General features: G+C 45.3%; 2 protein-coding genes across 6 annotated transcripts in view; one reads left to right on the top strand and one right to left on the bottom strand.

Annotated features, from left to right (window-relative positions):
- LOC126542360 (PHD finger protein 20-like) overlaps positions 1-13818 on the bottom strand; it is a 50966-nt gene extending 37148 nt beyond the window's left edge. For 3 of the 4 annotated variants that reach the window (XM_050189405.3, XM_050189407.3, XM_050189406.3), the window contains exons 1-6: positions 12773-13818; positions 8491-8662; positions 5912-5996; positions 5673-5764; positions 4694-4922; positions 1998-2137 (exon numbers count right to left, since the gene is read on the bottom strand). In XM_050189405.3, the coding sequence (XP_050045362.1) occupies positions 1998-2137; positions 4694-4922; positions 5673-5764; positions 5912-5996; positions 8491-8662; positions 12773-13389 (1335 nt within the window). In that variant the 5' untranslated portion in view covers positions 13390-13818. Of the gene's footprint in view, positions 1-1997; positions 2138-4693; positions 4923-5672; positions 5765-5911; positions 5997-8490; positions 8663-12562; positions 12740-12772 lie in introns of those variants that run through there. The other variant, XM_050189408.3, reaches the window with a different exon arrangement.
- A 1196-nt stretch (positions 13819-15014) lies between these two features.
- The window catches only part of gzl (godzilla E3 ubiquitin protein ligase), a 58964-nt gene continuing 46837 nt past the window's right edge, over positions 15015-27141 (top strand). The window contains exon 1 of one of the 2 annotated variants that reach the window (XM_050189412.3): positions 15015-15221. The gene's annotated coding sequence lies outside the window, so the exon portion shown is untranslated. The remainder of the gene's footprint in view (positions 15222-27141) is intronic. The other variant, XM_050189413.3, reaches the window with a different exon arrangement.

Below are 27141 nucleotides of genomic sequence, written 5' to 3'. Positions count from 1 at the left end.
ACATTTTTGAGTTTTACAGTGCACACAGCACTAACGTGGGGGCGTCGATAGTTCAGGGAAGTGCCGCTGTTCCATTTGCAGCTGCAATCTCAGAACAGCGGCACTCTTACAGGGAGTATTGATAGTTCATGGAAGAGCAGACACCTGTTGCGGCTCGCGCGTTTCTCTTTCCCTACAGCTCTTTAGTTTCATGCGTTCAATTTGACTGCCAGCCACATGCTACTTCTGTGCTTCCTCAATCGTCATGAATGCTCCGAGCTCACTAAACATTTGGCGCTCGTTCACAGCGACGTTGAAGAGGGCTTCCATCCTTTACGCTGAAGAAACAAATAACTGCGCAGCGGGTCGCAAGTTTAATGTTTTTAATGGCTGGTACGAGAGTGGCGACGGCAGCAAAGCAAAATTTTCACCTGTGACGGCAAGTGAAGAGATTTTTGCGGGCTGAAGTCGGGACGCTTTCTGCAACTGAAGGCCAAGCTTGCGGCGTATGTTGCCGAAATGCGTGATCGGACCCTGCCAGTGACGTGCGACATGGTCATGAGACAAGCCTTTATCTTCGCCTTCTAAGGACCTGCTCCGCCGTGAGTACGAGTGGCTGGCGGTAGAAGACCGCGAACTTACGCCAACCGGACATCTCAAAAGAGCCTCCCTGACGCCTGTGTGTAGTTGGGTGCTTTGGGCGTGGACTTTTGTATGTATGTAAAGGCGGAATTTCGCTGGACGGCGACGTGCTGTGGGACTGTAGCAGTAATGATGATGGCAGCCCTAGTGAGGAGTAGTAGTCCAGTGACCATGCCAGTTACTAATAAATTTTCGTTATAAAATGCGCCCGCGGGTATGCTCTTCTTTTTTTTCCCTGTCACACGCGATATAGGGGGAGGGGGGGGGGGGGGGTCGACTTACAATCGTGTAAATACGGTAGCACTTCTGCAGCAGCATTCTTACCTACTTGCTAAACATTTATCACAGGCACCCTAAAGTTGAGGTTGTTTCTCTACAGGGAATGTGTCCCCAGCCAGTGCCATGTTGAGTCTTAGCATGCTTTAGAATGCAATGAGGTTCTGCTAGATCAATGAGCCACAATCTAGCCCGAGCACAGATTCTCAAATTTTATGTTGTCAAAACCAGGAGCTAGTGCATGAATTGTTTGGCAAAGTCACCTCCTGTGTTTTGTTTTTACATCATTTCTGGTTTGCAAAGCTTATGCTTGCAGTAAGGCTGACCTATTTAGTGTTCTGTAAGTGTAATCCGATAATCTAGTCAACCCTTTAATGGACTATTGTTACCTACAGGCAATGCATCAGAAACTTTTTTTGTTGCAGAGTTTCGCTATCGAGTACAGTTTCAGGCTACATGTCTTTCGCGAACACTGAATGACAGACAGCAAGCATCATTTGTTGATTTAGAGCAGGAACGCAGAATGAAGAAGAATAAGCTTGGCATGCGACTCGCTTTCTTTTGAAAGCATAGTGAGAGGAGACAGACTGATGCAAGATCTCCGGCTGCAGTGGTATCACACACATGATGCAAAGCAAATGCAATCTACACCTATGGTACACACATGATGAGGGCTGCCTGTACAGGTCCCAAATGAAGCCGTAAGTGTGTTGTAGTGAAGCCCACTTCCACTTTTCTGACTGGCGCTGCCCTCTTATTGCTCAAAAAGATTTTGTGAAATAGTTTTTCTTTTTGTTGATTTTACTCTCAATTTATTTTACACATTTAGACAAAAAATAAACATTGCTTTTCTGGGTATTTATGTGTCTCATGTTTAAAATGTTAAACCTAATGTCTATATTTAATGTCTCTTTAATTAGAGTTATATTACGTGGCTTTGAATGACTACACAAAATGAGATGTGTAGTTACACAAACCCCCTATAGCATGTTTTTATAGCATAATTCGTAACCTTACTGGTGAAAATTGGCAAAAAAGATAAATACATATTTAATAATGGGGTTTCCCATTGTCTCTATATATTGCTTACAAGCACTTACATCACTTCTGCGCTTGGAGCTTGCGGGTGTTTCAGGGTAGATGGCTTTCTTGGCCATAAATTTCCCTCCTACAAGCAATATTTTCTTCTTGGATTGCGATGAGGTACTTGAGGTGCTTGTTGCAGGAGAAGCACTTGCTTCTGCAAATTAAATGGGCATCCCCATTTAGCACTTGTGATTTTAAGCAGAATCAATACTCAAATGCCTAATGCTAATGTCACAACTTGCTGAAGAGCCCTTGAACATGTATGAACATGACAAATAGAATCTGGCACTGCTACATGGCACCGAGTTTTCTTAAGCAAGCAATCATGCAATCACGATTGTCGCTGGAAAATCTACGTTTGCCACAGAAACATCAGAAATTTAAGTGGAAGTGCTGCTGCTTAATTTGGGTCATAACATATGACTGGCTACATATTACTGCAGTCAGATGGCACACAGATAGCTTTCCAGAGCCTGCGTTTCTCAACACAGGTGCCTCTTGCCTAAACGGTTCTCGCACTTGAGGTTTCACCTTACAGCCACATCAAAGGGCTTTCAACATCATCTAGGTATTGCTTGGTCGTCTCAATTGTGTCTCCTAGCTCCCCATTGTATCACTCGTCTGTGTTGTCTGCTTGTTAGACAGGAAAGACGCCTACGTTGACGATCCCATCCACCATGGCTTTTGCACTAATCTACACTGGTTCAGAAACCACACGGTTATTGCCAATTTTAATACATCCTGCTGCCTGTGGCTGAAAGATGAAAGAAGCTGCACCCATACATGAGTGCTGATGGTAGGCACAAAGTAGGAAAGTTTTCATGGTGACTAGGCTGCCAGTCACACTGGGCTGGTGCCAAACTTAACTGATGGCTGAATGTCACTGCAGTGTGGCAACCTTACAAGCTGGAAATGCTGAAAAACCCATTTTGTAAAGCAGTGACGAAACCAGAAAATTTTTGGGGGAAAGGGGGCAGGGTGAGGAAAGGGCTGGGCAGGCTGCATAACACAGAAATTTCAGGTAGAGAGGGGGGGAGGTCACGTGACCAGTGCACCCCCAGGTCATGTGACTAATTGTGGTGGGTATTTAAAAAAAAGAAGAGAACAAACAACATTAACCAAACAGTATTTCCTTTTTGTGTAAATGAATTGTAATTACCCTTTTATTATCAATGACCGACTACGATCTACCAATTATAAATAGGATATGTTATGCCATGGAAACTGGTATCATATGTTCACAGAGGTGGTGCCTATCTTGTACACCCGAGTCCTTTTTTCATTGCTTAATAAAGAGACGCTCTGGACAACTTGTAGCACTGTCATATCACACTTAAAGGGACACTAAAGGTTACCAGAAAGTCAAGTTAAAGTGATAAAGCAATGCTCTAGAACGTCTAAGGCGTCAATATAATCGCGAACAGAACTTTAGTAACCGAGAAATTGAGGTAAATGCACGACATGATTTGAGACCCCCCAGTGACATTCCGTTACTAGCCCGATAACGAAAGCACTCCTCATCATAATTTATTTCACTAGTACTCAACTACTCATATTAAAAAGATCATTTCATTAGATTATAAGACGGAAGAAAATGCTACTTGTCTACTTCTATTCGATTCTAAGAAAAAAATAACATTTTGACGTTACCCTTGAGTAGTATGGGTGATCGGAAGGTTCCGTTTTCGCTCGACTCTGCGTGGTCGACTTTGCGCCGCACGCGCTTTGGAGTTTCAGTTGTTTCTTTATCGCGTCCTGCTGCAGTGGTCCTGCTGGCTCGCAAAGCTCGCACTTGGAAAAAGAAGCGAGAATGCCACGTCCATGTGATGTCGTGGGATGCGCGAATGGTCCGCGGAACTTGGCCAAGGGCAGTTGCAGTGGCGAATTCAACGTTACTTATCACTGTGTGCCAACGAGTGAACCTCTCCGTTCGAAGTGGTTAAGTGCCATACCTCTGCCACAGCGCGCTGGCAAAGAGCCGAAAAATCACGTAGTGTGCTCGCTGCACTTTCGTCAAGAGGATTACGAGTTCAACGTCGACTTACTGAAGTCGCGTGAAGTGCCTTTCAAAGCAGGCTGTCGTCGTAGCAGTACGCAACGACGCCGGCAGCACGAGCCCTCAACAGCAGGTCACGTTCATCAGTGCTTAAATCGCTGAACTCGAGCCCAGCATCGTGAGCTAATGTGTCGTTGTCAGGGTCATCCATTGCAACGAGCGTCGAAGTTGGCGTCATAAAATAAAAAACCAGCTTATCGTCATGCGCTTTCCCTTCCATTGGCCACCATAGTTCCGCTTTCGCGCTGCTGTCGGCTCTGTCTTGGCTCTGTTTCTGGCCGCGCGTTTGCGTTTTGTGCAGAAAAGCCGTAGCGCCGTCTGCGGAAGCCGTTTTACTCACCGACGGCGCAACATCACTATGAGACCATGACGTCAATACTCCTCGATCGGAAGGCGGGTGATTTGAACTGTGCTAGAGGTACGCGGATGCTTCAGAACGCATTTTCTCTTAAAATAAGTCTCTTCTTCGCACGAAACAAGCGTTTAGAGGTTTCTGGGATGGTATTTCAACAGTCCACGTTGACTTAATATTAACTTTTAGTGTCCCTTTAAGCTAAACTTAATATCTGTCTTCAGTGCTTTTTTAAGGGCAACGCGTTTTGGCAATGCAGCTCGTCTTTAAGAATCGGTGTTGCACAAGTGAGGGCCACGCACCTCTTTTTTCCAGCCTCCGGGCGTCCGACTTGGAGCTCTGCTTGGACAGCCTGGGTTTCGTTGCCTTCTTGCTACTCTTCTTGGTGTCCATAGAGGATTGTGCCTTGCTGCTACCCTCAGACAACCTCCGCTGCTCTCCGTGCCTGCTGTGGCTCCTCTTTGAAGAGTCGCTTGATGAATCACGATGACGCTTGCTTTCGGATTCTCTCTGAGGTGCTCGAGGAAAAGCCTGCACCATGGCACAGGAGTGCCTTTCTTAGGCAACTACTGCGCTTACACTAGGGCCACATTTACTTGTTATAACCACAAAAGAGAAAAGTGTGATGCCCTCCAGCATACAGTTCCCCACCAATTAAATTCCAGAGTTATTGACCACTCACGATTGCTTGATCACTAACGAATGTGAAAAGCACCGAAAGGCATTAGCCATCGGGAAAAGGCATCGCTACAAAATCGCAGCTCGTGAATTTGGCGCTGAAATCTCACTGCTGGTATGCCAGTGTGACGTCAGAGATCTCAAAGTATTTTCTTGTATCTGGGTCTATTTGGCACAACGAAAAGTTCGCAAACTTTATAGCTGACATAGGTTTCAGAAGTGTCTATAGGACAGCTAACCCCCATAAAGTTGAGTCGCTGACTCCTTCACGATGCAGTGCAGTCCTGCTTTAGAAGTGAACAACAAAATAAATCTGCATAGATGACGTTAAAATCCATGTTGAGCTGGCGTAGTAACCTTAGGACAGCATCAATACCTGTGACTTGTTCTTGAGCCTTTTTTGGCTTACGTAAGAGTAGCCACTTTGCTATTGTAAAAGCATAACTTACTGACGCAGCTCAACATAATATTCCTGTTTGATGTCCTTTCCAAACAGTTAAAACATTTTCTTCTTCACAGTTAATTCACATTACATTAAACTTTTGAACTGCCAGAAAAGTTCAATGCAATCTCAGAAATGTGGGAGAAAGAGGAAAAGCTTACCACACTGCCCTTCTGATCACTGGGCATCTTTTCAATATTAATTGCTTTCAGGGTCTTGACGATCCCATCGTAGAAGATTACAGCGTACAATTCTGGAACAAGAAAAAAAAGAAAAAGAACTGTCACACTTCTGACCCATACACATTTTGTAGACACAATGCGTATGCTTCTATCGTGAAAACAAACACATGCACACATGCGCAATATATCCATGGCAGAATGAGAAATAGAGTACATACCGTCTTCTTTTACCTCCAATATTTTTGCAGGGTACTTCCTGCGGTCGCCCCACCTTGCTAACACCTCCTCTCCTTTTTTGTATTCCTGTGAAAAAAATTGAATGTAAAATGTTTCAGTACAGGTAAATGCTCATCACTGAAGTACCCATCTACAATAAATGAGAAGTTGAAAGTATAAAAATTTGCCACATCAATACCCCATAAGAGGAAGCTTTAACCCTTTGAGGGTTGAATTATATTCTGAAAAAAACTTTCCCAGGTGGTCAAATTACTTTATCGCGGATCTTGAATGTACAACATGTATAAAGTCGGAAATAAATAGTAAAAAAAAATTAGGAACAGTATTTTGCTGTTGGCACCACTCAGAACTGCAAAACGTTCAATAGTATTTCAGAGTGTGGTACTGCTTGAAACATGGGTCTACGCACAGCGCCTTATGGCAGTCTGCACACCTCAAACGCATGTCTGTTCTCCTCTTGGAGCGATGAGTTGTGTTGGCACACACATGACATCTCTGCGTGCGGCTGCCTTGGGCAGATGTCTGAGGCACCCTCTCGTATAAGCGCGTTGCCGTAGAGAGTGACAATACCTCGTGAACGGCGATGATAAACAAGCTAAGAGCAGCGCCAATCAAGACAGAAATGAACTTCTGCCGCCCCTGCAAGAGAGTGCCGACAAAGAGAAAAATCACGTTTCATGGGCCTCTGTTGCGATCACGCGGCGGAACCGAAACCGCGAAAGGGGTGTTGCCGCAGTCTGCATGACGTGCTGAAGCTAGAAATCAGTTCTGTTTATCTCCGCAAGAAGGTAGCACAAATTTCAAATGCTTCTTGTAAGTCCTAAGAGGTGGCAGCACCTCCCAGTGAGCACGTATTGTCATTACGGCGCGAAATTTCAAACGGAGGGTCGAAACTGTACCCGTACGGCAAAGACCTTGCGGGACCAAAAACCACCGCCGCACATATATGGCAAAAACCTTCGAAGGGTTTTTTTAAAAAAAATTTGATTATGGGGTTTTATGTGCCAAATTCACTATCTGATTATGAGGCACACCACAGCAGGGTACTCCGAAAATTTCGACCACCTGGGGTTCTTTAATGTGCACCTGAATCTAAGTACACAGGTGTTTTGGCACTTTGGCCCCATCGAAATGTGGCCACCATGGCTGGGATTTGATACCACAACCTCGTGCTCAGCAGCCCAGCACCATTGTCACTAAGCAATCACGGCGGGTAGAGGAAACTTTAGCTTCGGGCTTCAACTTAAATTCATGGGAAAGGAGAAACTGTTTTTCTCTGAAACTCAGGCGTCAAATTTTATGCAGTTGGTTGAGTTTGAAAGAAAAGGTTAGAAGCTAGTGACTATTGGTAATGAATTTTTGATTTAGACAGTAAATTTTCTAATAAGTATCGACAAAAATTGCAAATTTTCAGAAAATGAAACTCAAGTTTATAGCTCTGTAGCTCATAAATGAAGAAGGATATTACAATTTTGTAAAGTGCACCTAATAGTACATCTAAAGCAGACAAAATTGATGTATTATACATGGCTCTCATATAAACCCCTAATATATTAGTAGAAAGTTTGCAAAACCCTTGTAAGCAATGTAACAAGATCACGTCAGATATAAATTGATGTATTAAATTTGTCTGCTTTGGATGCTCAAACAGATGCAGTTTACAGAACTTCAATATCTGTTCTCAGTACAGAGCTATGAATATGTAAACTTCGTGTTTCTATTTTTTTTTAAACTTATGAATTTTTGAAAATTCCTTTAAAAACATTTACACCTTAAGTAAAAATTCCGCTTTCAATGGTCACTAGAATTTAACTCAAATGCAAGAAATTTCATTAGACTTGGCTCTGTGGTTATTTTAGAAAGAAGTGTTTGTGTTTTACATGTTTTTGAATAGGTGGCATCGGAATTGGGCTGCAGCTAAAGCTTCCTCTTAACATACTGAGTTCACCCTTATTTTGTCATGACACTCAGCACAATCTCACACATGCCGACAAAGTATCTTAGAATCGAGTTACCATTCTACTGCCATTGGTACTGCCAATTGCACATGCACAGGATTTACTGACCAGTCTAGTCTAACATTTCTTTTTGCCGTCATTTTGATACAAAATAAACAAACCCATCGCATTGTATGGCCACACACACAAAAACAAAAGTAACACAAAATGAAGAAAGCAAATGCTATTGCAGGTCACAACAGCAAAGTAAACGTGTTAGGAAACGAAAATTGCAAATACAAGATAGAGGGGCAGACGAGCAATGCAAGAGTGAGCACTGTAAACCATTTTCAAGGACCACTGTTAGCAGCTTCAAAGTGTGCTAGTAGCACATTTGACCAGGATAGACCAGGATAGGAAGAAGCACAAGTTTTGATATTTTGTTGCACCTTGGCACAAATTGTGTGCTTGTTTATAGACATATATTGTTATGATGGAGATGACCCAGTAGCCACCTTTCGTAAACAGTACTTCCAGGAAAAGGCGTGCCGCCATAATAAAAGGCAGTGCTCAAATAAGGAGTTAAAAGAGAGACAGAATGAAGTCGTCAGATTCGTGCTCACCGATTTTCTGTAACGGTGCTTCTTCACTTCCTTGCGCGTGTGAAGGTTAGCTGCAAGCCGCAGCCGTGGACTATCCATGGGAAGCCATTCGTCATAGCGAGAGCTCCAACCCTCAAAGTGGATGAGCACGTCGCCATCCTCTTCATCAACGCTCACAACCTTAGCAGCATACCTGCAGCATAAGAGTACCGAGGTACACATCAGGAAAGCTGCTCGGTGACATCACTATGACATCAAAAGCCCAAATCCACAAAAAGCCTAAACCTTCCAGGAACAATCAAACGTGGGCGAACAAGAGAAGCCTTAGCCTAATGTTGTGACAAGGGAATTTGCCTTTGTCAGGGCAACAACTGTTTTCCTTGGCAGGGTTTAGATACCTGCCTCTGCCAAAGAGAAGGGAGCCTAAGTGGGTACAAAAGAGCAAAGCAGGGATTAGTTGTGACACTGATATCCAAAGCTTTGGCTTATCCAAACCGAGAAAGCAAAGTTGCATTGAGGAATGGAAGCCCTATCTGACCTCATAGACCACAATGCTTGTGTACAGAGGTTGTCACCAGATGCTGTCACAGAAGCAGAAAATCTTGTTCATGAACTGGAATGTATATCAGTTTATTCAATATCAGACTTTGTTCCATTGTTGGGGTTTAGCATACTTGAAGATACGCAACCACATTTACACAACCCAGCAATGATATGCACAAGAAAGCACTGGCAATCCCTGAGAAGCCCTAGGTGACATTTAATATCACAGGTCAACATCACCGAATTATTTTTTTAAAAGATCTAGATAGACTTGACCATTCACTTTTCATGTTATATTTTCATACAGCCTCTTAGGAAATGGATAAAAGCATTAGAAATAGATAGGAAAAATAAAAACAGTCCACTAGTGGCTGCCATCATGATTTGCAAGCCTACTTTGTACCAAGCTATAATGTTAATCCCAATTGGTTAACACGCTGCATCGGTGAACAACATATAGACATTTTCCCATTCTCTGCTTGACTCTGAATGATTAAAACGTGGTGGCTGTGCATGCTATATATGTGGTACATTTCTGCCTGTATACTATTTGGCACAAACTTTGTCCACAAAAGTCCTTATTTTTCGTCCTCGGTATTGCACCCATGAATGGAAGCTAGTGTGCGTGGTGCCACATTGCAAAAAACTGTAACCTGAGACGTGTAACACATGCTAAGATGAACGAAGAAGTGACCATTTGATTGTGTGCTGTGCGTGTCAGCTTCATAACAGTCGTTTCTTCTTGTGACACAAGTCAAGCAAATGCGTTTGTGCACCCTGAGTTTGTATATATATTCAAGTGTCTTCCAATTAAATACCAGTTTATAATCTGCGCTGACGTTTGACTAGCGTTCAGATGTTTTTTTCTTTTTCGCAGGTTATATATGAGCAATATATGCAAATGTTCTCGAAGTTGGGTTCATTAGTTTTGAAGGAGATTGGTCATCAGCTGCTTTAAACATCCAGTGGCAGCAATAAACAGCACATTTGGAAAAGGAAGAACCAATTAGTGTGTTTAACACTCACGCTACAATGCAAAAGGCCAACATTTATAAGGTGGTCATTGATGGAAAACCATTTCTATGTATATCTTTCATCCTTGCAAATGCTTTGTTTACAAATTAAGTGCAGGTTCCACTGTGATGTTTGTGCTCGAGAGCCAGCGGCGCCAGTCTGTCATACAGGTGTACAACCAATTTCACTGCATGCAGAGATGCAGTGTCATGAAGAAACAACGAGAATATTTGGGATACTCCATGTTGATCGCGCACATTTCTACAAGACATTTGCGTTATTCAGGCGAATATGTCATGCGCCTTATGTTTGGTCATCATGGTGCTAAGATAATTAAACTATGAAGCTGCAAAGCTCGAGACACGGCAGTCAATTGGGTACAAACAAGCAGACATGTACGCACTTCGAGCAGCACAAACACATACGAGTTGTTGAATTAGCAGCTACATAGTGCTGCACACATGCAAATGCATCGGCTTTTGCATGCACTGGCGAAACCTTAACTTCATCGCAGCACTTTCACACCAGGCAAGTCTTGAGAAAGCCAAATAAAGAATCTGATCAATGCAACAGAAATAACTTGCGAAGCAGCTTGATTTGTGCAAGCTGTGACAGTGTTTTTGCCTGCAGGTACACTGGCTATGGACAACATAAAACTCAAAGCTCTGGCAGGTATATCAACATCGTGTACATTACATATACATTATTGGCGAGACAAAGAGCTCCGATTTTTGTGCTAGAACTCAACACAAAAAGGAATTTGCCCATGAAACCAGCCTCAAAAGGCTTCTAAGTCGAAGCAGGCAGCCAACTCAAAGCGGCAAAACAAGTGCGCAGTTACACTGTCGAAAAACCACAAAAATAATCTGTTTCTGCCAGTTTCATAGCATTCCATCATTGCTCCTAACACAGCACATAATAAACAAGCCCTAAATGCAATAAAAGTCCATGCACAAACACCCAACAACAATTTTTAATGTGTCACCTTGCATAACTCAATGGGTGAAACTTCGCGCACCCCTGGAGCGAACAACCAAACTGTGAGCGAGAGCAACGAGAGAAAGTGTGAGCAACAAGGAGACCAGGAGAAGGAGAGGCCGGGAGAGGAGGAATGTTGCTACCTTTAGTTTTGTTCAGGGGGCTTAGTGGGATCTAGTATCTAAAGCCATCTAGTAGTACCCTTTAGATGGCATGGAAGCAAGGTTTGCTCCCGTATAAGGGCCGCACCTTGTCAAAATTGTGAAAAAAGAACAAACAAGGCAGCCCTTACATGAGTCTATGCGGTACCTGATGGTTTAATATGCAGCAATAATGACAGTAACACAATTAAGTATAGTCTGCCATTATAACATGATGCATAGCAATTACCAGCTGCTACCAATTGAAATATCTGCTGGAATGCAAAGTGGCCAGACTACGAAAACCAGACTAAAATGTGGCCTGCCCACTGAACCATTCGGCAGCCGATATTATGATGGCATTCCTTAGGCATCTGCAAGCGAAATTTGTATGCCTTCTGCAGCCGTCCACATGTTTGTGTTGTTTGAGATGCAAACTCAATCAGAAAAACTTGTTTTAAACTACATCATCTTTCCTCTTGCAGCAGTGAAGTGAGAGCAACAAAACGAATGTCTCGGTAATGCACATATCACAGCAGGAATTCTCCACAAAAAGCAGAGAATATTGCAGCATGCTAAAGTTAATCATGTAAATATCAACCAGTGATATTTAGCTTACATGCTAAGCTTAGCAAAAAGCAAGACAGACAAATGTGCACAGCCAATGTCCTGTACTGTTCAGCTTTAAGTGCAACATATATCTTGCTGTTTTACAACTACGACCTTTATCACATGCTCCTTTCTGGCACAAGCATGCATGTTCTAATAATATGAGGCAACACACGCATTTTTTTTTTTTTCTTGGTAGGAAGCCGGAGGTACAAGCAGTCTAAAAAAAACACTATGCTACCTGGCTCTGAACTTGCCTTCCAGATGTGCTATCAAGAAAGAAAAACCTGGTCCTCCATAAGTGTATACACACTTTTATGCTGTTAACATGTTACTGCCAGCGTTTGCTCACCACGACGATCATCGGTGTACGACTTTAAACATGAATAAATGCTCGGCTTATGCTTTCGCTAATCGTCTACTGTGTTTGATTACATTAGTGACTATGTGCACCGTTTTCACATGCTATACTATACCAAATTACGATTAACTGTTAGCTGTGATTATTGAAAATCCGGTACAGAGAGACCAAGTCAAGCACTACAATGCTTATGAGTAAAATTTGAAACCCATACGGCATATCCCTTGCTCTGTAAAAACATCGGCCTGCCTAAAGAGGACAAAAGCGTGCCTCACGAGAAAGGCCAGCAAAATAGCTTTCGCATTCGAAACATCGTAACAATTAATAAACATCTCGCAAACTAATTGTTCGGGAATAGCGCTATGAGGAGCGCCGTTAAATGATAACCAGGCGCAAACACACACACACACTAACGTCGATTAAAGGAGACAAACGGTGCAAGACCTACTATGGAACAAGCTCGTCGTCTTTGTCGAGTTTAGTGTTAGCAGCACTCGAGGACGAGTTGCAGGCATCGCCTTGTGGTACAGCGTAGAACTACATTATGCTTGGCTAACAAGCTATTCTGCCAAAACCCGTTTTCTTTCGCACATTTTTCTTGCTTCTATTGCGAGATTGCAGATAAGGTGCAACGAACGAGCCATTCACAACAGCTCACCATTTGTCCTGAAAATCTCTCGCCTCAACACGAGTCCCAGGAGTGTAAACTGGCACAGCACGGGAACGCCTCCGCTTGTGGCCACTGGTGCTGCCGGCGCCGCTCTCGGCATCCAACTCAGATTTGTCGTTCGAAGTTTCTGCGCACCATGTCTTGTTCACGTCGTCTTCGCTTCGGCTCTCACACTGTCGAGACTGTTCATTGCCGATATTTTTTTTCACACAAACGTCGGCTTCAAGAATACAAGCACCTTGTTTCGCATCCTCATCCAAAGCAGACACTGTCGACACATCCGCCTCGTGCTCGGCGCGCGGGCTTTCGGACGCCACGCTGTTGGGCGCCTTGGTACAGTCGCCGTTACCGTCGTCGCTTTGATCGCTGTGTCGTGTTGAGTTGTCGTTGCTATCCAGTGTGTTTTCGCAAACAGCTTCGTTCGCCGTATCGTCAGTGCAGCACTGGCTCGACGCATCGGACGACCGGCTTTCCTCCATGTTTTCTGCGGCACTGCCTGCGCTGGACTCCGCAAGGAGCTCCAAGCGGCCAGAAAACCGAGGAGCGATGCTTTCGGTGCTCTCGACGAACCCATGATTAGCATCGCACGACGATTCTTCCATCATACTGAAGCACCGTTGACGTCTGTCCAACTATACAACAAACGAAGCCACCTGTCAGTCACAATGGCATTGGATCATAACGGCGCACAGACAAGAGTGCAACAAGAAGCTGCAAGGCGTTACGTATCCGGCAAGAAGTGCTTCTTTGGTCGGCTATCGGTAAGAGATGCGAACGGGAAACAACTCATCAAAGTCGGCATTACTGCGGTACACAACGTGGTGCGCACTAACGGTCATTTGGTGTTGTACAGCACCGACGTCTTCCAACACGAAAGTTGGTCAATAATCGTTCAGGGTCTTGTCATTAACTTACACTAAACAAAACAAATGGTGCGCACAAAGTCAGCCACAAGATCCGACAGCTAGCGCTGAGCAACAGCACGCACGGACGACGGAATACCGCCATGACACAATACACGCAATTTTTGCGTTTTATTAGAGCGTACTAGATTGAGTTAGTGGATAGCGCGGGCTTCCCGCTGAAGCGTTTTTTATTGAACTGCTGGTGGCGCCACTGTCTCCTTCACCTTAATGAGTGACCCTGTGTGCGCGTCGCGTCGGATACCCTATCACAACTGCACGAAGCTTGGACAGATGCTCTATTCTTACGTCTCTAGTTCTGCTACTCGGTGGCGAAAACAGTGCTTTTATTCTCCATCAACGTGTTGCGGAGAAAACAGAGAAACAGCGCCGGAAATAGCGCAAGCGGCGTAAGAACGATAGTGCGTTGAGCAGACGACAGCGACTAGCCAACGCCTCCTTTATTACTAGATGCCCGCCGCGTCGCTCGCTTTCCCGTTGTAGCGGCGGTTCCCTTAGTTTAGCATAAATTACGCGAGGCGGCGCTCGTTTCCTTTTTAACTTCCGGTGGCGGCGGCAGCGGCGGCCGAATGCTTCTGCCGGCGCTTTCGTAGCGCCGATATGCACGGGCACGGCCGCTCGATGAAAACGCATCGAGCGGCCGTGGCACGGAGTCTCGCGGGCCTCCGAGACGGAGGCAGATGCCATGGTAATCTCAGAGGCTGCAGCACGTGAGCTAAGTTGCAGGCGTTCGCCATAGGAGGCGCTCGTTGCCTTTTCGCGGAGACGAGAAAAGAAAGAGGGCACGGAACGAGTTTAGCGGACAACGCGGCAGGCATCTAGTAAGACTAGTCTATAAGCGTGACGATATGGGCCTGTTCGTCGGTCATCATGGAACAGTATCTGGATAGCGCAGCAAAACAAGGACACAAGAAGAAACGAAGACTAGCGCTTGCCTTCTTCTTCTTGCGTCCTTGTTTTGCTGCGCTCTCCAGATACCTTTTCCTTATGGGAATGTCACACCTTTCCATAATAGCGACTAGGCCCATGAGCTCACCTCAGCCAATGAGCGCAACCGCAGCTTCAGAATAAAGCGATCGCAGCGCCGCCGCAATTTCAACGTTTTTTTTTTTTAATCACTCTTAGCCATAGCGCCCGCTGGATCCACTATCTCATTCTAAAGTGTTGTCATTACGCAACTACTTATGAATAAAATGTAATAAGCTCTTAAAACTAGTAATTGCTAAGTTTACTTAAAATAAATTTAATGCTTTATAAAATACTTGCAAAAAAGGTGGTTATTTTTTTTATTAGAGTGCAACATAGAAAATGCGAAACTGCTTTTATTCATTACAGGCTCATTTCGCAATGCGCTATCACGTGGTTGTAGTAGTGCGTTTTTTTTTTTGGTGGTGAGCTTGGTTCGCAAACAAGATTTTGTCTTCATGACTTTGTGTATGTGCTAGCTATCACCGTGTATCAATTGTGCCGACTAGAACTCGAATGCGACTAGTAAACGAAGACTTACTCGCTTGGTGAGCAATTACGATTCTTGTGTTTCATTTCTTTAAGCCTAATTCACTTAGTGGCCTTGGCACCAAGCAGGCGTCAACAAATATCGTCAGTCTGAGTGCAACACTGTCGTTACTGTTTTGACAGCAATGCTTGCCGCATAGACTTGTGTGTTTGTTATTGTTTGACCTCAAACTGTGTTGATGTGTGCTATAAAACTTGATCAAGCACTCGGAAGAACGACGTTTTTGTAACTTTGCTTTGTGTTCTTTGTCGATCTTTGCACTACGTAGGTAGTACGTTACCGAAGTTGCTGTACCGTTTGTGTGGTGTCTGTCAGCATACCCTACTGCTTTGATTTCAAAAGCAGCTTCACTTGACGATCGCACCAACTCTCGGCTAAATCGAGCCTCTGTAGCGTCTGTAACTGCTTACTACGACACCTGTGCGCAATCTCGGATCTATACACGGAAGTGTTGTGGAAATCCCCAAGTTCTCTTGCGGCAGCGCTGGCCCTTCCTGGCATTTAACTAAAATGCTTAAAAGACCAAAATTTCGTGCCGTAGAGGTGAATAGGCTCACTTATAGATCTGTTGTTGCACAACAGCGTTTGACACGAGCGTGCTGACTGGTTGGGAATGACTACATTGGATGAGGTGCATTCGCAAACAGTCGGTATTGTCAGAGTACTATTTACACTGATTTAGTTTCGATAAGCAACTTGTCTTTCTCCGTCTGTCCGCGGCGCTGTAAAAGCGCGTGCCGTGTTTTTTTATTCGCGGCCTGATAAGGGAAGCGCCTGGTCGGTGATCATTTACTGCGACTGTTTAGTGCAGCGTAAAACAATTGCATTCCACTGCTTTTACACGTGAGTATATATATATAGTATCGTAGTAGCATTGCATTTTCGTGAACGCTGCTGGACGCGGCAAGAAAGGAATGACTCGTGAACGGTGCACAGCGGTAATATTAAGAGCTTCTGGGCCGTTTAAATGATTGAGGTCGAGTGGCGTGCGAGTATAGTTTCACAGCAACAACTACATTCTAAGCATTCGTCATTTGTGCCCGTTAATTTGAACCAGGATAGTGTGAGCACAGAACATTGTAGTGCAGTGTAAAATATCAGCTATACGTTTTTATGTTAATAATTTGGTGGGGTGGGGGGAAGTGTAGGCAAGAACTATCTCGCAGGGTTCTGAAACAATTTTCAAGCCCTCTCCAAAACTGCAGCTTTAGAACTATATGTTCTGAGAATTAGCCGATGTGCACACTGATCTCCATACGTCACAGTGATGTTATAACTCAACTGTTATGACTGCTACCGGGCGGGAATGGCATCTGGCCGGATGGCCAGGAGCACAATAATGCTCACACAAGACCAGGAACACTGCGCCCGTTTATTCAGTGGCTGCCCTTTTCTCCGACGTTCCGAAGCCGCTCCGGTGCGTGCAATGGCGTGAGTCTCGCGCTACGGTGAATGCGGTTTTTCTGTCTTTGTCGTCGTTTCCACTTTGCAGCACTCTTCCCTCCTTAAGGTGAGTACCGCTGTACGGATTTTCTTATACGGGTCGATCTATGAAGCACAGCTGGTTGATCTTGCGTAGGTTGTGCCGGCACAGGACTGTATCGAGGACGGACTTGATCCACGTGATGCTGAAGCTCACCTTCTGCCGTATTAATGGTGATCATTCGGGATCCTCTATGGCTGGCAGCCACCTTTCTCACTCTCCGAAGTTGCGAGCCCAAACAGGAGTGCCCGGGTTCATCTTGCTTTCTTGATCTGCCTTTGGACAGATAGAAAAGGTTACTGGCGGTGGAAGGCACGTCTCCAAACGAGAACGGATCTGGTATTCCAAAAGTCATTCAGACAGTGATCGTCCATCATCTAGCGGCGTTCTACGGTAGCTAAAGAGCAGTTTAGCCAATCACTCAGCCAAGTCACTTGACCGAACCTTCTTGAGGCCATCTTTCAGTGTCTGCACGGTGCGTTCAGTAAGCCCGTTCGATTGGGGGCAGGCACGTACCCAGGGGGGGGCCCGGGGGGGCCCGGGCCCCCCCCGAAATCCAGTGGCATACCCCCTCCCCACCCACGCCACCACTCCTCACACTTTCCTAACGCGCCGCCAGATCAATGTTGAGACTTGGCAGCTGTTCATCGGTCAGCATTATGCTGCCTTTTTCACTCCTTTTAGATGGCGGTATAGTTATCGGCATCTCTTGTAATGTGAAGGACAGTTTTCTCATAGATTCCGCACCCGCGCGATTAACTCGAGATGCGTTCATTTGTCACCATCTATTCAACCGTCACGCGCATAGCTGTTGCTTTTGTTAGTTAAACCTTCTCTGTTTAGGCTGATCCTGGGACCAGGAGAGGGATGCGACTGTTACTCAGCTGGTCTGTACTCTCATGGAACGAGTTGCGGCCGGAGAAAACGCCAATTGCGTTTAACTTTTGCCTTTGCTTCGTTATTTCCTTGAATTACGGCTCGCCGCGACGCTGGCAGATTCCCGGAACCATATACACGTGATATGGGTTAGATAAGGTGGGAAATAAAATAATGTGAAAGAGCGTCCATCATGAAACCCTGCAATAACCCTTAAACCCATAAGCAAGATGACTGTCGCCCGTTACCTCGTCTGTTTTTCCCCAATTGTATAGCACTTTTCGTGCAAAATTGGCAACTGGAAACAAAAATCGCAAGGAGTTGAGAAATTAAGCGATCTACTAAGGGAGAGAGCCAAGGCAACAACCAAAGTGCAAGCAAAAGCGAGTAATAAAAAAGTTAACCGTTGTTTATGAAAATATTTATGGATCAACACCTTTTCATTTAAAAAGGAAGTAGAGAAAACGCCGCCGGAAGTGGAGAGGAATTACTTGTTTTGAATGACGCTTCTACAGTTATCGGTCGAACCGCCTCACGTAGCCACTTCTGTGCTGTGCTTATGTGGGTGTCTTTCTAACCTTTCGCGGTGAGCGCAGTACGTCTAGAATCGCAGAGTCCTGCGTTCTACGCGGTGTAGGATTTGGCAGACGTAGCTGTCGGGATGAACTTGGGACGACAGGGCTAGGCGAGCAGGATTTAATTGCAGGATTTACATTTAAAACAAGACATACATTGGCAGTCTAGCGCGACTCCCATATGGAGCCCGCAAAACTAACATACAGCAAACAGTTTACGAGCACACAGCTCACTAGTACATTTCTAGTATGACAGAGCACTCAGCTCCCGACAACGAGCACGACACGAGCACACACTAGCAGCCGGCAAACGCTGCTTATAAGCCCTTGCTCGACGTCATAGTTCGCCGTCATTCAAGATGACCCGCCTTTTTGGAGGATGAGGTGTGTCGGAGCAGGAATGGTCGGGAAGGTTCGTCCAAGCATTGTAAACTCGCCGCCGCTCCGCACTATGGCTCACACACACAAAGGCACACACGTTCGAGCCCATACACACAAAGGCTCCGGAGTCGATGACCGAGGGCTTCGTAGAACTGTGCTCCGTCTCGGGTGGCGCGGCGGAGTACCACACTCCTGAGCTGACCGCGCGCCACGTGGCCGCCGGTCATCCGCAGTTCTCGGTACCGCCCAGCTTTTAGTGCCGACGTCAGAGGGCTTCGTAGAACTGCTTTGTCCCGGGTGGCTCGGCCAAGTACCAATTTCCGGAGTTGATCGCGCGCCACGTGGCTGCCGGCCGTCCGCAGTTCTCGGAAGGGCGCCCCGACTGGTGGGCTTGGAACACGTGCAGCGGGCTGAAAGCTGGCACGTTGCCACCCCGTACGGCCATTCTTAACAGCGGTTGTATGAGCCTGGCGGCCGCACAGCGTTACGCAATTCGCGGAACTGTCAAAACTGATCCGAAAATAACTGATATTCGAAACTATAACGTGAGAAAGACTGAAGAAGCCGTAAAAAATGAACGCAGCCTGAAATCAGTAAAAAAGAAACCTGGCATAGGACAAACCATGATGTATGCACTAAAAGATAAAAAGGATAATATCATAAGCCATCTCGAAGATATAGTAAAAGCAGCGGAAAAATTCTAAGCTGACCTGTATACAGTACCCAGAGGAGTCACGATACCTCACTTAAAAACAGTAATGAACAGGATACAGAAACTATCCTATAACTAGCGATGAGGTCAGAAGGGCCCTGCAAGACATGAAACGATGAAGAGCGGGAGGAGAAGGTGGAATAACAGTCGATTTAATCAAAGATGGAGGAGACATAATGCTTGGAAAACTGGCGGCTCCTTATACGAAGTGTCTATCGACTGCAAGGGTCCCAGAAAACTGGAAGAATGCAGACATTATACTAATCCCCCAAAAAGGAGACGTTAAAGAATTGAAAAATTATAGGACCATTAGCTTGTTTCCAGTATTATATAAAATATTTACCAAAATAATCTCCAATAGAGTAAGGGCAACACTGGATTTTGTCAACCAAGGGAACAGGCTGGCTTCAGGAAGAGATACCTTACAATGGATCACATCCATGTCATCAATCAGGTTATCGCGAAATCTGCAGAGTACAATATGCCTCTCTATGTGACTTATATAGATTACGAAAATGCATTTGATTCACTAGAGATACCTGCAGTCATAGAGGCACTACGTAATGATGGACTACAGAACGCTTACGTAAAAAGCTTGAAAAATATTGCTACATGCGTGTGGTATTTGTTTGTTTGAACGAGGTGCGTGGGCGCCATCACTCCAGAAAAGAGGAGGAAGAACGAACTGGGCTCGCGCTGTGAATCTAACCGGTCAGCGCTGCAACCGTTGTTGTAAATATAATGTGTAAACCGTTTCTCGTCTTACTGACTCGTCCTTCGCTTAAGAATATCTACAGAGGTTCTACAGCTACCTTAATTCTACACAAGAAAAGCAGGGAGATACTTATAGAGAAAGGGGTCAGACAGGGAGACACAATTTCTCCAAAGCTATTCACTGCGTGCTTAGAATTGAATTAGACTGTGAAGAAGTACGTTTACCTAGGTCAATTAATCACAGGGAACCCTGATTATGAGAAGGAAATTCACAGAAGAATAAAAATAGGTTGGATCGCATACGGCATACATTGCCAGCTCCTGACTGGAAGCTTACCATTATTATTGAAAAATAAGGTGTACAATCAGTGCATTTTGCCAGTGCTGACATATGGGGCAGAGACTTGAGAACAAGTTAAGGACCGGGCAAAGAGCGATCGAACGAAGATTGCTAGACATAACGTTAAGAGAGAGAAAGAGAGCGGTTTGGATCAGAGAGCGAACGGGTATAGACGATATTCTAATTGACATCAAGAGGAAAAAATGTAGCTGGGCAGGTCACGTAATGCGCCGGTTAGATAACCGTTGGACCATTAGGATTATAGAATGGGTACCAAGAGAAGGAAAACGTAATCGAGGACGACAAAACACTAAGTGGAGCGATGAAATTAGGAAATTCGCGGGCGCTAGTTGGAATCGGTTGGCGCAGGACAGGGGTAAATGTAGATCGCAGGGAGTGGCCTTCGTCCTGCAGTGGACATGAAACAGGATGATGATGATGATGATGATGGTGATGATGATGATGGAGGTGGTGGGCCCCCCCCGAAAAAAAATCCTGGGTACGTGCCTGATTGGGGGTGATATGGTGCCGTACGAAAGTGCTTGATGTTATTTCCTGTCAGAAACTTTGTGAAAGTCTCTGACATGAAATGAGTTCCATTGTCTGTCACAATGGTTCTTGGTATGCGCAGCCTGCTGAAGATTTCACGCAAGGATGTAACTGTCGATTGCGCTGTGGCATGACGCACTGGAATTGCTTCGATCCATTTTGAATGTGAATGTGTGGCCACTATGATCATGGTGTTATTACTTGATCAGCATAATCCAAATGTACATGTGACCAATTCTCGTGTGTTAGTGGCCAGCTTACTGGTATTTTCGCCGGTGGCATTGCGCTTGCTTCTATGCATGTAGTATAATTCTGACTGATTTGTTCGATAGCTCCATAAATGCCGGGCCACCACACGACCGTATGGGCCAATGCCTTTCATTGCAGACATTCGCAGGTGTGTCTCGTGCAGGAATTGCCGCATGTCACCACGAGCAGCCTCGAGAATCACGACTCTGTTACCCCAGTAAATGAGACCTTCGTAAACGGTTAGCTCACTCTTTCGTGCGAAGTACGGGTCCAACCGCGAATCGGGTGCTTTGCGCTCCTTTGGCCAACCATGAAGCACGTAGGACTTGGCATTTCTAAGTACTTGTTCTTTCTCGGTCAACAGTCTCATTGCTTGCGACGAAAGAGGCGCGTCATCCAGCTGCTGCAGCGAGTGCACGTACTTGTGTAGCTCCTCTGAGGTGTCCTCAGTGGTTTCTAGAGGAAGCCGACTGAGTGCGTCTGCATTCAGGTTGTCCGAGCCAGGTTTGTACTCTACCTTGTACTGGTATGCTCCCAGCAGCAAGGACCAACGCTGAATTCTTGCAGCAGCCATTATGGGCATGGGACGATCTTCGTGAAATAGACCCACCAGTGGCTTGTAATCTGTGATCAAGGCTAATGTTCTTCCCAGTAGGTAATCCCGAAACTTTGATACCCCGAACTCTAGGGCCAACGCTTCATGCTCCAGTTGGGAATAATTCCTTTCCGCTTTGGTAAGTCTTCGAGAGCGGAAACCTATAGGCTTGTTAACATTGCCAATGCAATGGGACAGTACCGCTCCGATTCCGTTCGGCGACGCATCGCACACCAAGCGCAGCGGCAGTGAGGGATCGAAGTGAGTGAGCATTTTGGCATTGCATAAAGTGTTTTTTGACTTCTGAAACACTTCCCGTTGTTGACAGCCCCAATTCCAGCGACGTTCTTTCGTAAGCAAATCATAGAGGGGGGTAACAGACTGGCCATATTGGGAAGGAACTTGCTATAATACGTGAGAAGACCCAAGTAGGAACACAGTTCACTCACATTCTTGGGTGTTGGCGCCTTCATGATAGCGTCCACGTTCTTCTCCAGAGGTTGCAGCCCTCCCGTACTGATCTTGTGGCCAAGGTACGAAACCTCAGTCATCCTGAAGGTGCACTTGTTCTTCCTTAGCTTGACGCCGTACTCAAAAACGCTGGAGAAATGCCTTGAGGTTCTTTCCGCCGGCACTCCCCTTCTTGGCAACCAGAACGTCGTCCAAGTACGCCTGGCAACCTGTTCAGGACACTGTCCATTATACGCTGAAAGATAGCTGGGGCAGAAGACACACCAAATGGCAGGCGATTAAAGCAGAATAATCCCCGATGTGTGTTAACGACTGTTAGCTTATTTGACTGCTCATCCAGGGGAACCTGGTTGTAGGTGTCTCGAAGGTCCAATGTGCTGTAAACGTCACCCTCGTGCAGTGCAGCAAAAAGGTAATTGATTTCCGGGAATGGGTACTGCTCTGTCACACAGCTGGCACTTACCGTTAGCTTGTAATCGCTACACAAGCGAACTGTTCCGCCTTTCTTCATTACTGGAACTATCGGCATCGCCCACTCCGAGTGAGCCACCGGGGACAGTACTCCGGATTTAACAAGCCTGTCCAGCTCGTCAGAAACCTTTTCTCGCATTGCATAAGGAAGTGAGAGTGAAAATTTACCACATAAAATGTACTTTTGCTGTAATTTATGTTTATCTGGGTGTAGTTGACATTTTGAAATATTCGAAAAGTATTAAATATTTGCATCTACAAATAGGACACTTATTTGATTCAAATATTTGCATACCCCCTAAAAAGTACTTTGAAATCTGTGATGTCATGGTGACGTATTGTTGTGGGGGTTTTGGCATGAAATTAAAGGAATGAAACTTTGATCTTAATTTTCTCTTATAAAAAGAAGGAAAAAAATTCTGGGGTTGTGCATTCCAAAACAATATTTGATTATGAGGCAGGCCATAATTTTGGCAACCTCGTGTTTTTTTTTTTTCAATGTGCACCTAAATCTAAGCACACAAGCATCTTTGCATTTCACCCCTCATAGAAATGCGGCCGCTGTGGCCAGGATCAAATCTACAACCTCGAGCCCAGCAGCGGAACGCCATAGCCACTGGGCTACTATGGCAGGTCTTCTAATAATCAACCTGATCATAAGTAAAAAGGACGCTGACAACTGAAGAAATTGAAGAAATAAGAAAGAGGGACTTTATTTTCTTCTGTGTTTGGTGGCCTTTTTACCTGTTATGATCCTTCCCAACAAGACGAGCTCCCGTCAAAACCTCGACTTCAGTAATGGACCTCTTACCGCAAAATTAACGAAAGTAAAATTTTGAAAGAATACTTTATCATTCTAAACTAAGTTGGCGTTTCTCTACAGTGGGCCTTTGAAGGACTGGTTTGTGGTGTTAGTGGAATCGTCATGCAGCTATGAGTAATTGCAACAAACAGCAATGCAAGAGGGGTTTTGTCCTGTGTAGCCTGTTGTACTGTGTCCTCTGCAGTAGGGCCGGGCATCAACTGAAATTTTTAACGAGAATAATTTCAGGTGTTTAATTGATTAATTCATCAGGTAATCAGATTTCTCAATTTTCGTAGATAAGGAAAAAACAAACTGTCCTATTTTCTTTAAAAAGACAGTTGTTTTTAGTTCATGTCTGCAACACCTAGATTGTTGTTGCTTTTTAAATGATGAGCAAGTATTTGATAAACAACCTTAATTGAGTACATATTTCAAGCATGTAAAACACTATGACAAGATATTCAGAAGTCGGGGCAAAAGCCACCCATGCTTACTACAGTTGTAGCCAGAAGGACAAGTGGTTGAGTGAGTAGCTTAACTGTAGCTGGACTTATTAATCTCAACCCCTTAGAGACATGCACACAGGAGTCTTATTGGAACAGCCTGTCTTTGGTTCCCTTCCTTGCTTTTCAACAAGTGAACCATAGATGTCAATGCTGACACTTTGCCTGATATTGCTCACGTGACTTCAGCAAAATTAATTGTGATTAAAGCATTAATAGAATAATCGAAGGTTCATTGATCATTTTGCTCATCCATACTCTGCAATATGTGTGGATAAACCCTTTGCCAAATCTCAAGTTCAGCTGCCATGCATGATAGCTCCTGAATTATGGGGGTGTGACATGTTCTTGAGGCGATAATTAGGTGCAGCACTGGTTGCTGACTCGAAGAAAGGTGAACACGACGGCCCTGCATGTGGTTGCTGTGTTGTGTGTTGCCATTGTGGCACTTGACAGAGATTCTTAGCCTGTCTGTACATATTGCGATTTATGGATTATAGTGAACATGGATGGCAGCAGCGGCAGCAGCATTTGTAGTGACATATTGTGGCTTTTTGTTTGGCCATGTGTTAGAAAGGTTCTTGTGTGCTTGACTGTCCTCACTGAAGAAAGAAAAAAGGGCCACTATGCATTAGTGATTATGTTGGGGCCAATGTCTTTGTCATCTGCTAAGTAGAGTCCGTCATCACGGTAATAGTTATGTGTGAGTCTCAAAGTAGTGCCACCAGTGCTCTTGCCCGCATCTTCCCTCCAATATTTCATAAATGCTAGTATGTACACGAACAAGCCAAAACTATCTCGCTCACCCTCAAGGCTACTGGAAGAACTGCACATGCTGTGTGTTTTGGGCAGGTGTCTGCAAGGGAGTGATCTTGTCCTTGCTGTTGTGGGGAATAGTTTTTTTCTTGAATACAGCTCACTTTGCCTAGCAAAGCAGTCTAACTGTTAAGGGAGACTGACTTGAAGGTGTTGTGAAGGATGCATAATGAGTGAAGCCCATGTCACAGTGGCAAGGTGTAATAACCTTCTTTAGCACTAATCTACATACTGAATGTTCTATGGCTTTCCTTGCCTATACCCGTGGATTATTTGATGATGGAGGAGATATCTGCAAGAAGAGAAAACCTGGCTTCTGCACCAGCAAGTAGAATGAGACCGAATGAAGCCTCCTAGTTTTCCAAGTTATATGGCGAATACCGTAAAGGAGCTGATTTTATGACAATCTGATTTTCTCAAACCTTCTGCACACTGCATATAATTAGCTCTCAGAACTCTTTGCATTCTATGTTGCATTCCATACTATGGCACTGTATGTTCTTCCATATTGTGAAATTTCATCTTTGCAAACAATTCTGGTGCTTTAAATAGCAGGCTTAGAGGACAAGACATAGAGCAGTGAATGATCATTTACAGTAGTGTATTCACGTGCTGCTTTATCTTTTGTCACATTTGAAAATCGCACTTTAAATCGGCTTTAAAGCCCTTGGGGCCTTTAAAGTGGAAATAAATGATTAGCTTTGGTTTTATTACAGAGATTGTCAACTTATATTGTAGATATCCGCATTTTGATGGGGGCAAAATGCAAAAACACCCGCGTACTTAGATTTAGGTGCATGTTAAAAAACCCCAGGTGGTCGAAATTTCCGGAGTCCCCCACAACGGCATGCTTCATAATCAGAAGGTGGTTTTGGCACGTAAAACCCCATAATTTAATTAATTTTGTAGATATGACACGCTCTCATTTATTATTGTGTTGCATACTGTTATGGACAAGAACGGCACCGAGAGCGGCGCTGCTGCGCCGGCGTTGAGAGCGCCGCATGCGAAGCAAAATTCTTTTAGCGGGTGGTACCCCTCTCCCATCTCTCGTTCGCACCGCCTTGATTGCCTCCTGAACTGCGCGTGTTTGGGCACGTTTCGTGCCGCGCGTGGTGTGTGCCTACGGGTGTGCGCGTGGACATTTCATTCGAAGGGCGATGTACAGTCTGTTTCACATTTAGGGGGAAACTCGGAGCACATTGCATCGCGGTGCGGCGAGCGCTTTAGTCAGGCGGAGGCAGCAGCTCGCGCAGGTGCTCGAGGGGCGGGATCTTGAACGGCGTCGTCTGCTACGGCGGCGCGCGCTGGCTGCACTGTCGGGAAACTGTCTACTGTCAGTTGCAGGGCGCCCATCTCATCGTTACTGCGTGAAATGAGCCGGTATTCTTTACTATGCGTTGTGCGACGCCCACTGATATGCCTGGAAGGTAAGTTCATCGCTGCAGGGCAGTCATAGACGACGTACTGATTCCATACATTCTTGACGGCCCGTTTCTGGAAGGCGACTATATATTCTAACGCGATAGGTCGCCGATCCACACTGCTCGCGTTGTGCAAGAACTGCTGGAAGAGCGCACAGTCACTCTGTTGGAGTGGTCGCCTCAATCCCCAGGCGCCAACATCATTTAAAATGTCTGGAGCCCGTTGAATGTATCGCTGCCGCACCATCCCCTCTATCAGTCGCCCGAAGATAGGTTTCGATCCACCATCGTCAGCGACTGAGACGTGCTGCGAATGAACACATCCCTGATCAAGTCATTCTACACTTCACTGCCTTCAGGATGAGCGCTGTCATCGCTGCCGCTGGGGACATGACGAGATACTAACCGAAGTTCCGAGCGTGACGTGTCCAATTCCCCGCCGGCGGGCAGGGTCTCTCTGGTGTAGTGATTGATTGTCTAGAAAAATCACTTCCAGCTCATTGTCTTAACCTAAAACATTCCTTTAATCGTACCCGTTTGTTTCATCGTGTTCGACCCCCATAGTAATCATTGTTGAGTGCTTTGTTTTCCTTTCGAGTCAAACAAAGACTGAGCACTTTGCACGCACATCTTGGTGCGTCTTGTCGCTGCTTATTACGGTAGCACACACAGTGAACAAATATACGTGCACGCGCTCAGTACCCCACCCTTTCGAAAGAACAAACGAAGCATGCTGTTAAAAGAAGTTTGTGGAACTCCATTATCGCTAATGAAGGCTCAGAGTTTGGCGCCGCACAACGTTTAGTAAAGAATATCAGCTCAGCTCCCGCAGTGCCGATGAAATCGTTACTCTGCCCCTGACAGAGCACGCTTCCCGACAATGCGGCCAGCGCGCGCCGCCGTTGCAGACGACGCAGATCACGACTCCGCCCCTCGAGCGTCTGCGCCTGCTCG

The sequence above is a fragment of the Dermacentor andersoni genome, chromosome 2, assembly GCF_023375885.2.
Source record: "Dermacentor andersoni chromosome 2, qqDerAnde1_hic_scaffold, whole genome shotgun sequence".
Taxonomy (NCBI): domain Eukaryota; kingdom Metazoa; phylum Arthropoda; class Arachnida; order Ixodida; family Ixodidae; genus Dermacentor; species Dermacentor andersoni.
Note: the sequence above shows the minus strand (reverse complement) of the source record. Positions and strands in the feature narration are given on the sequence as shown.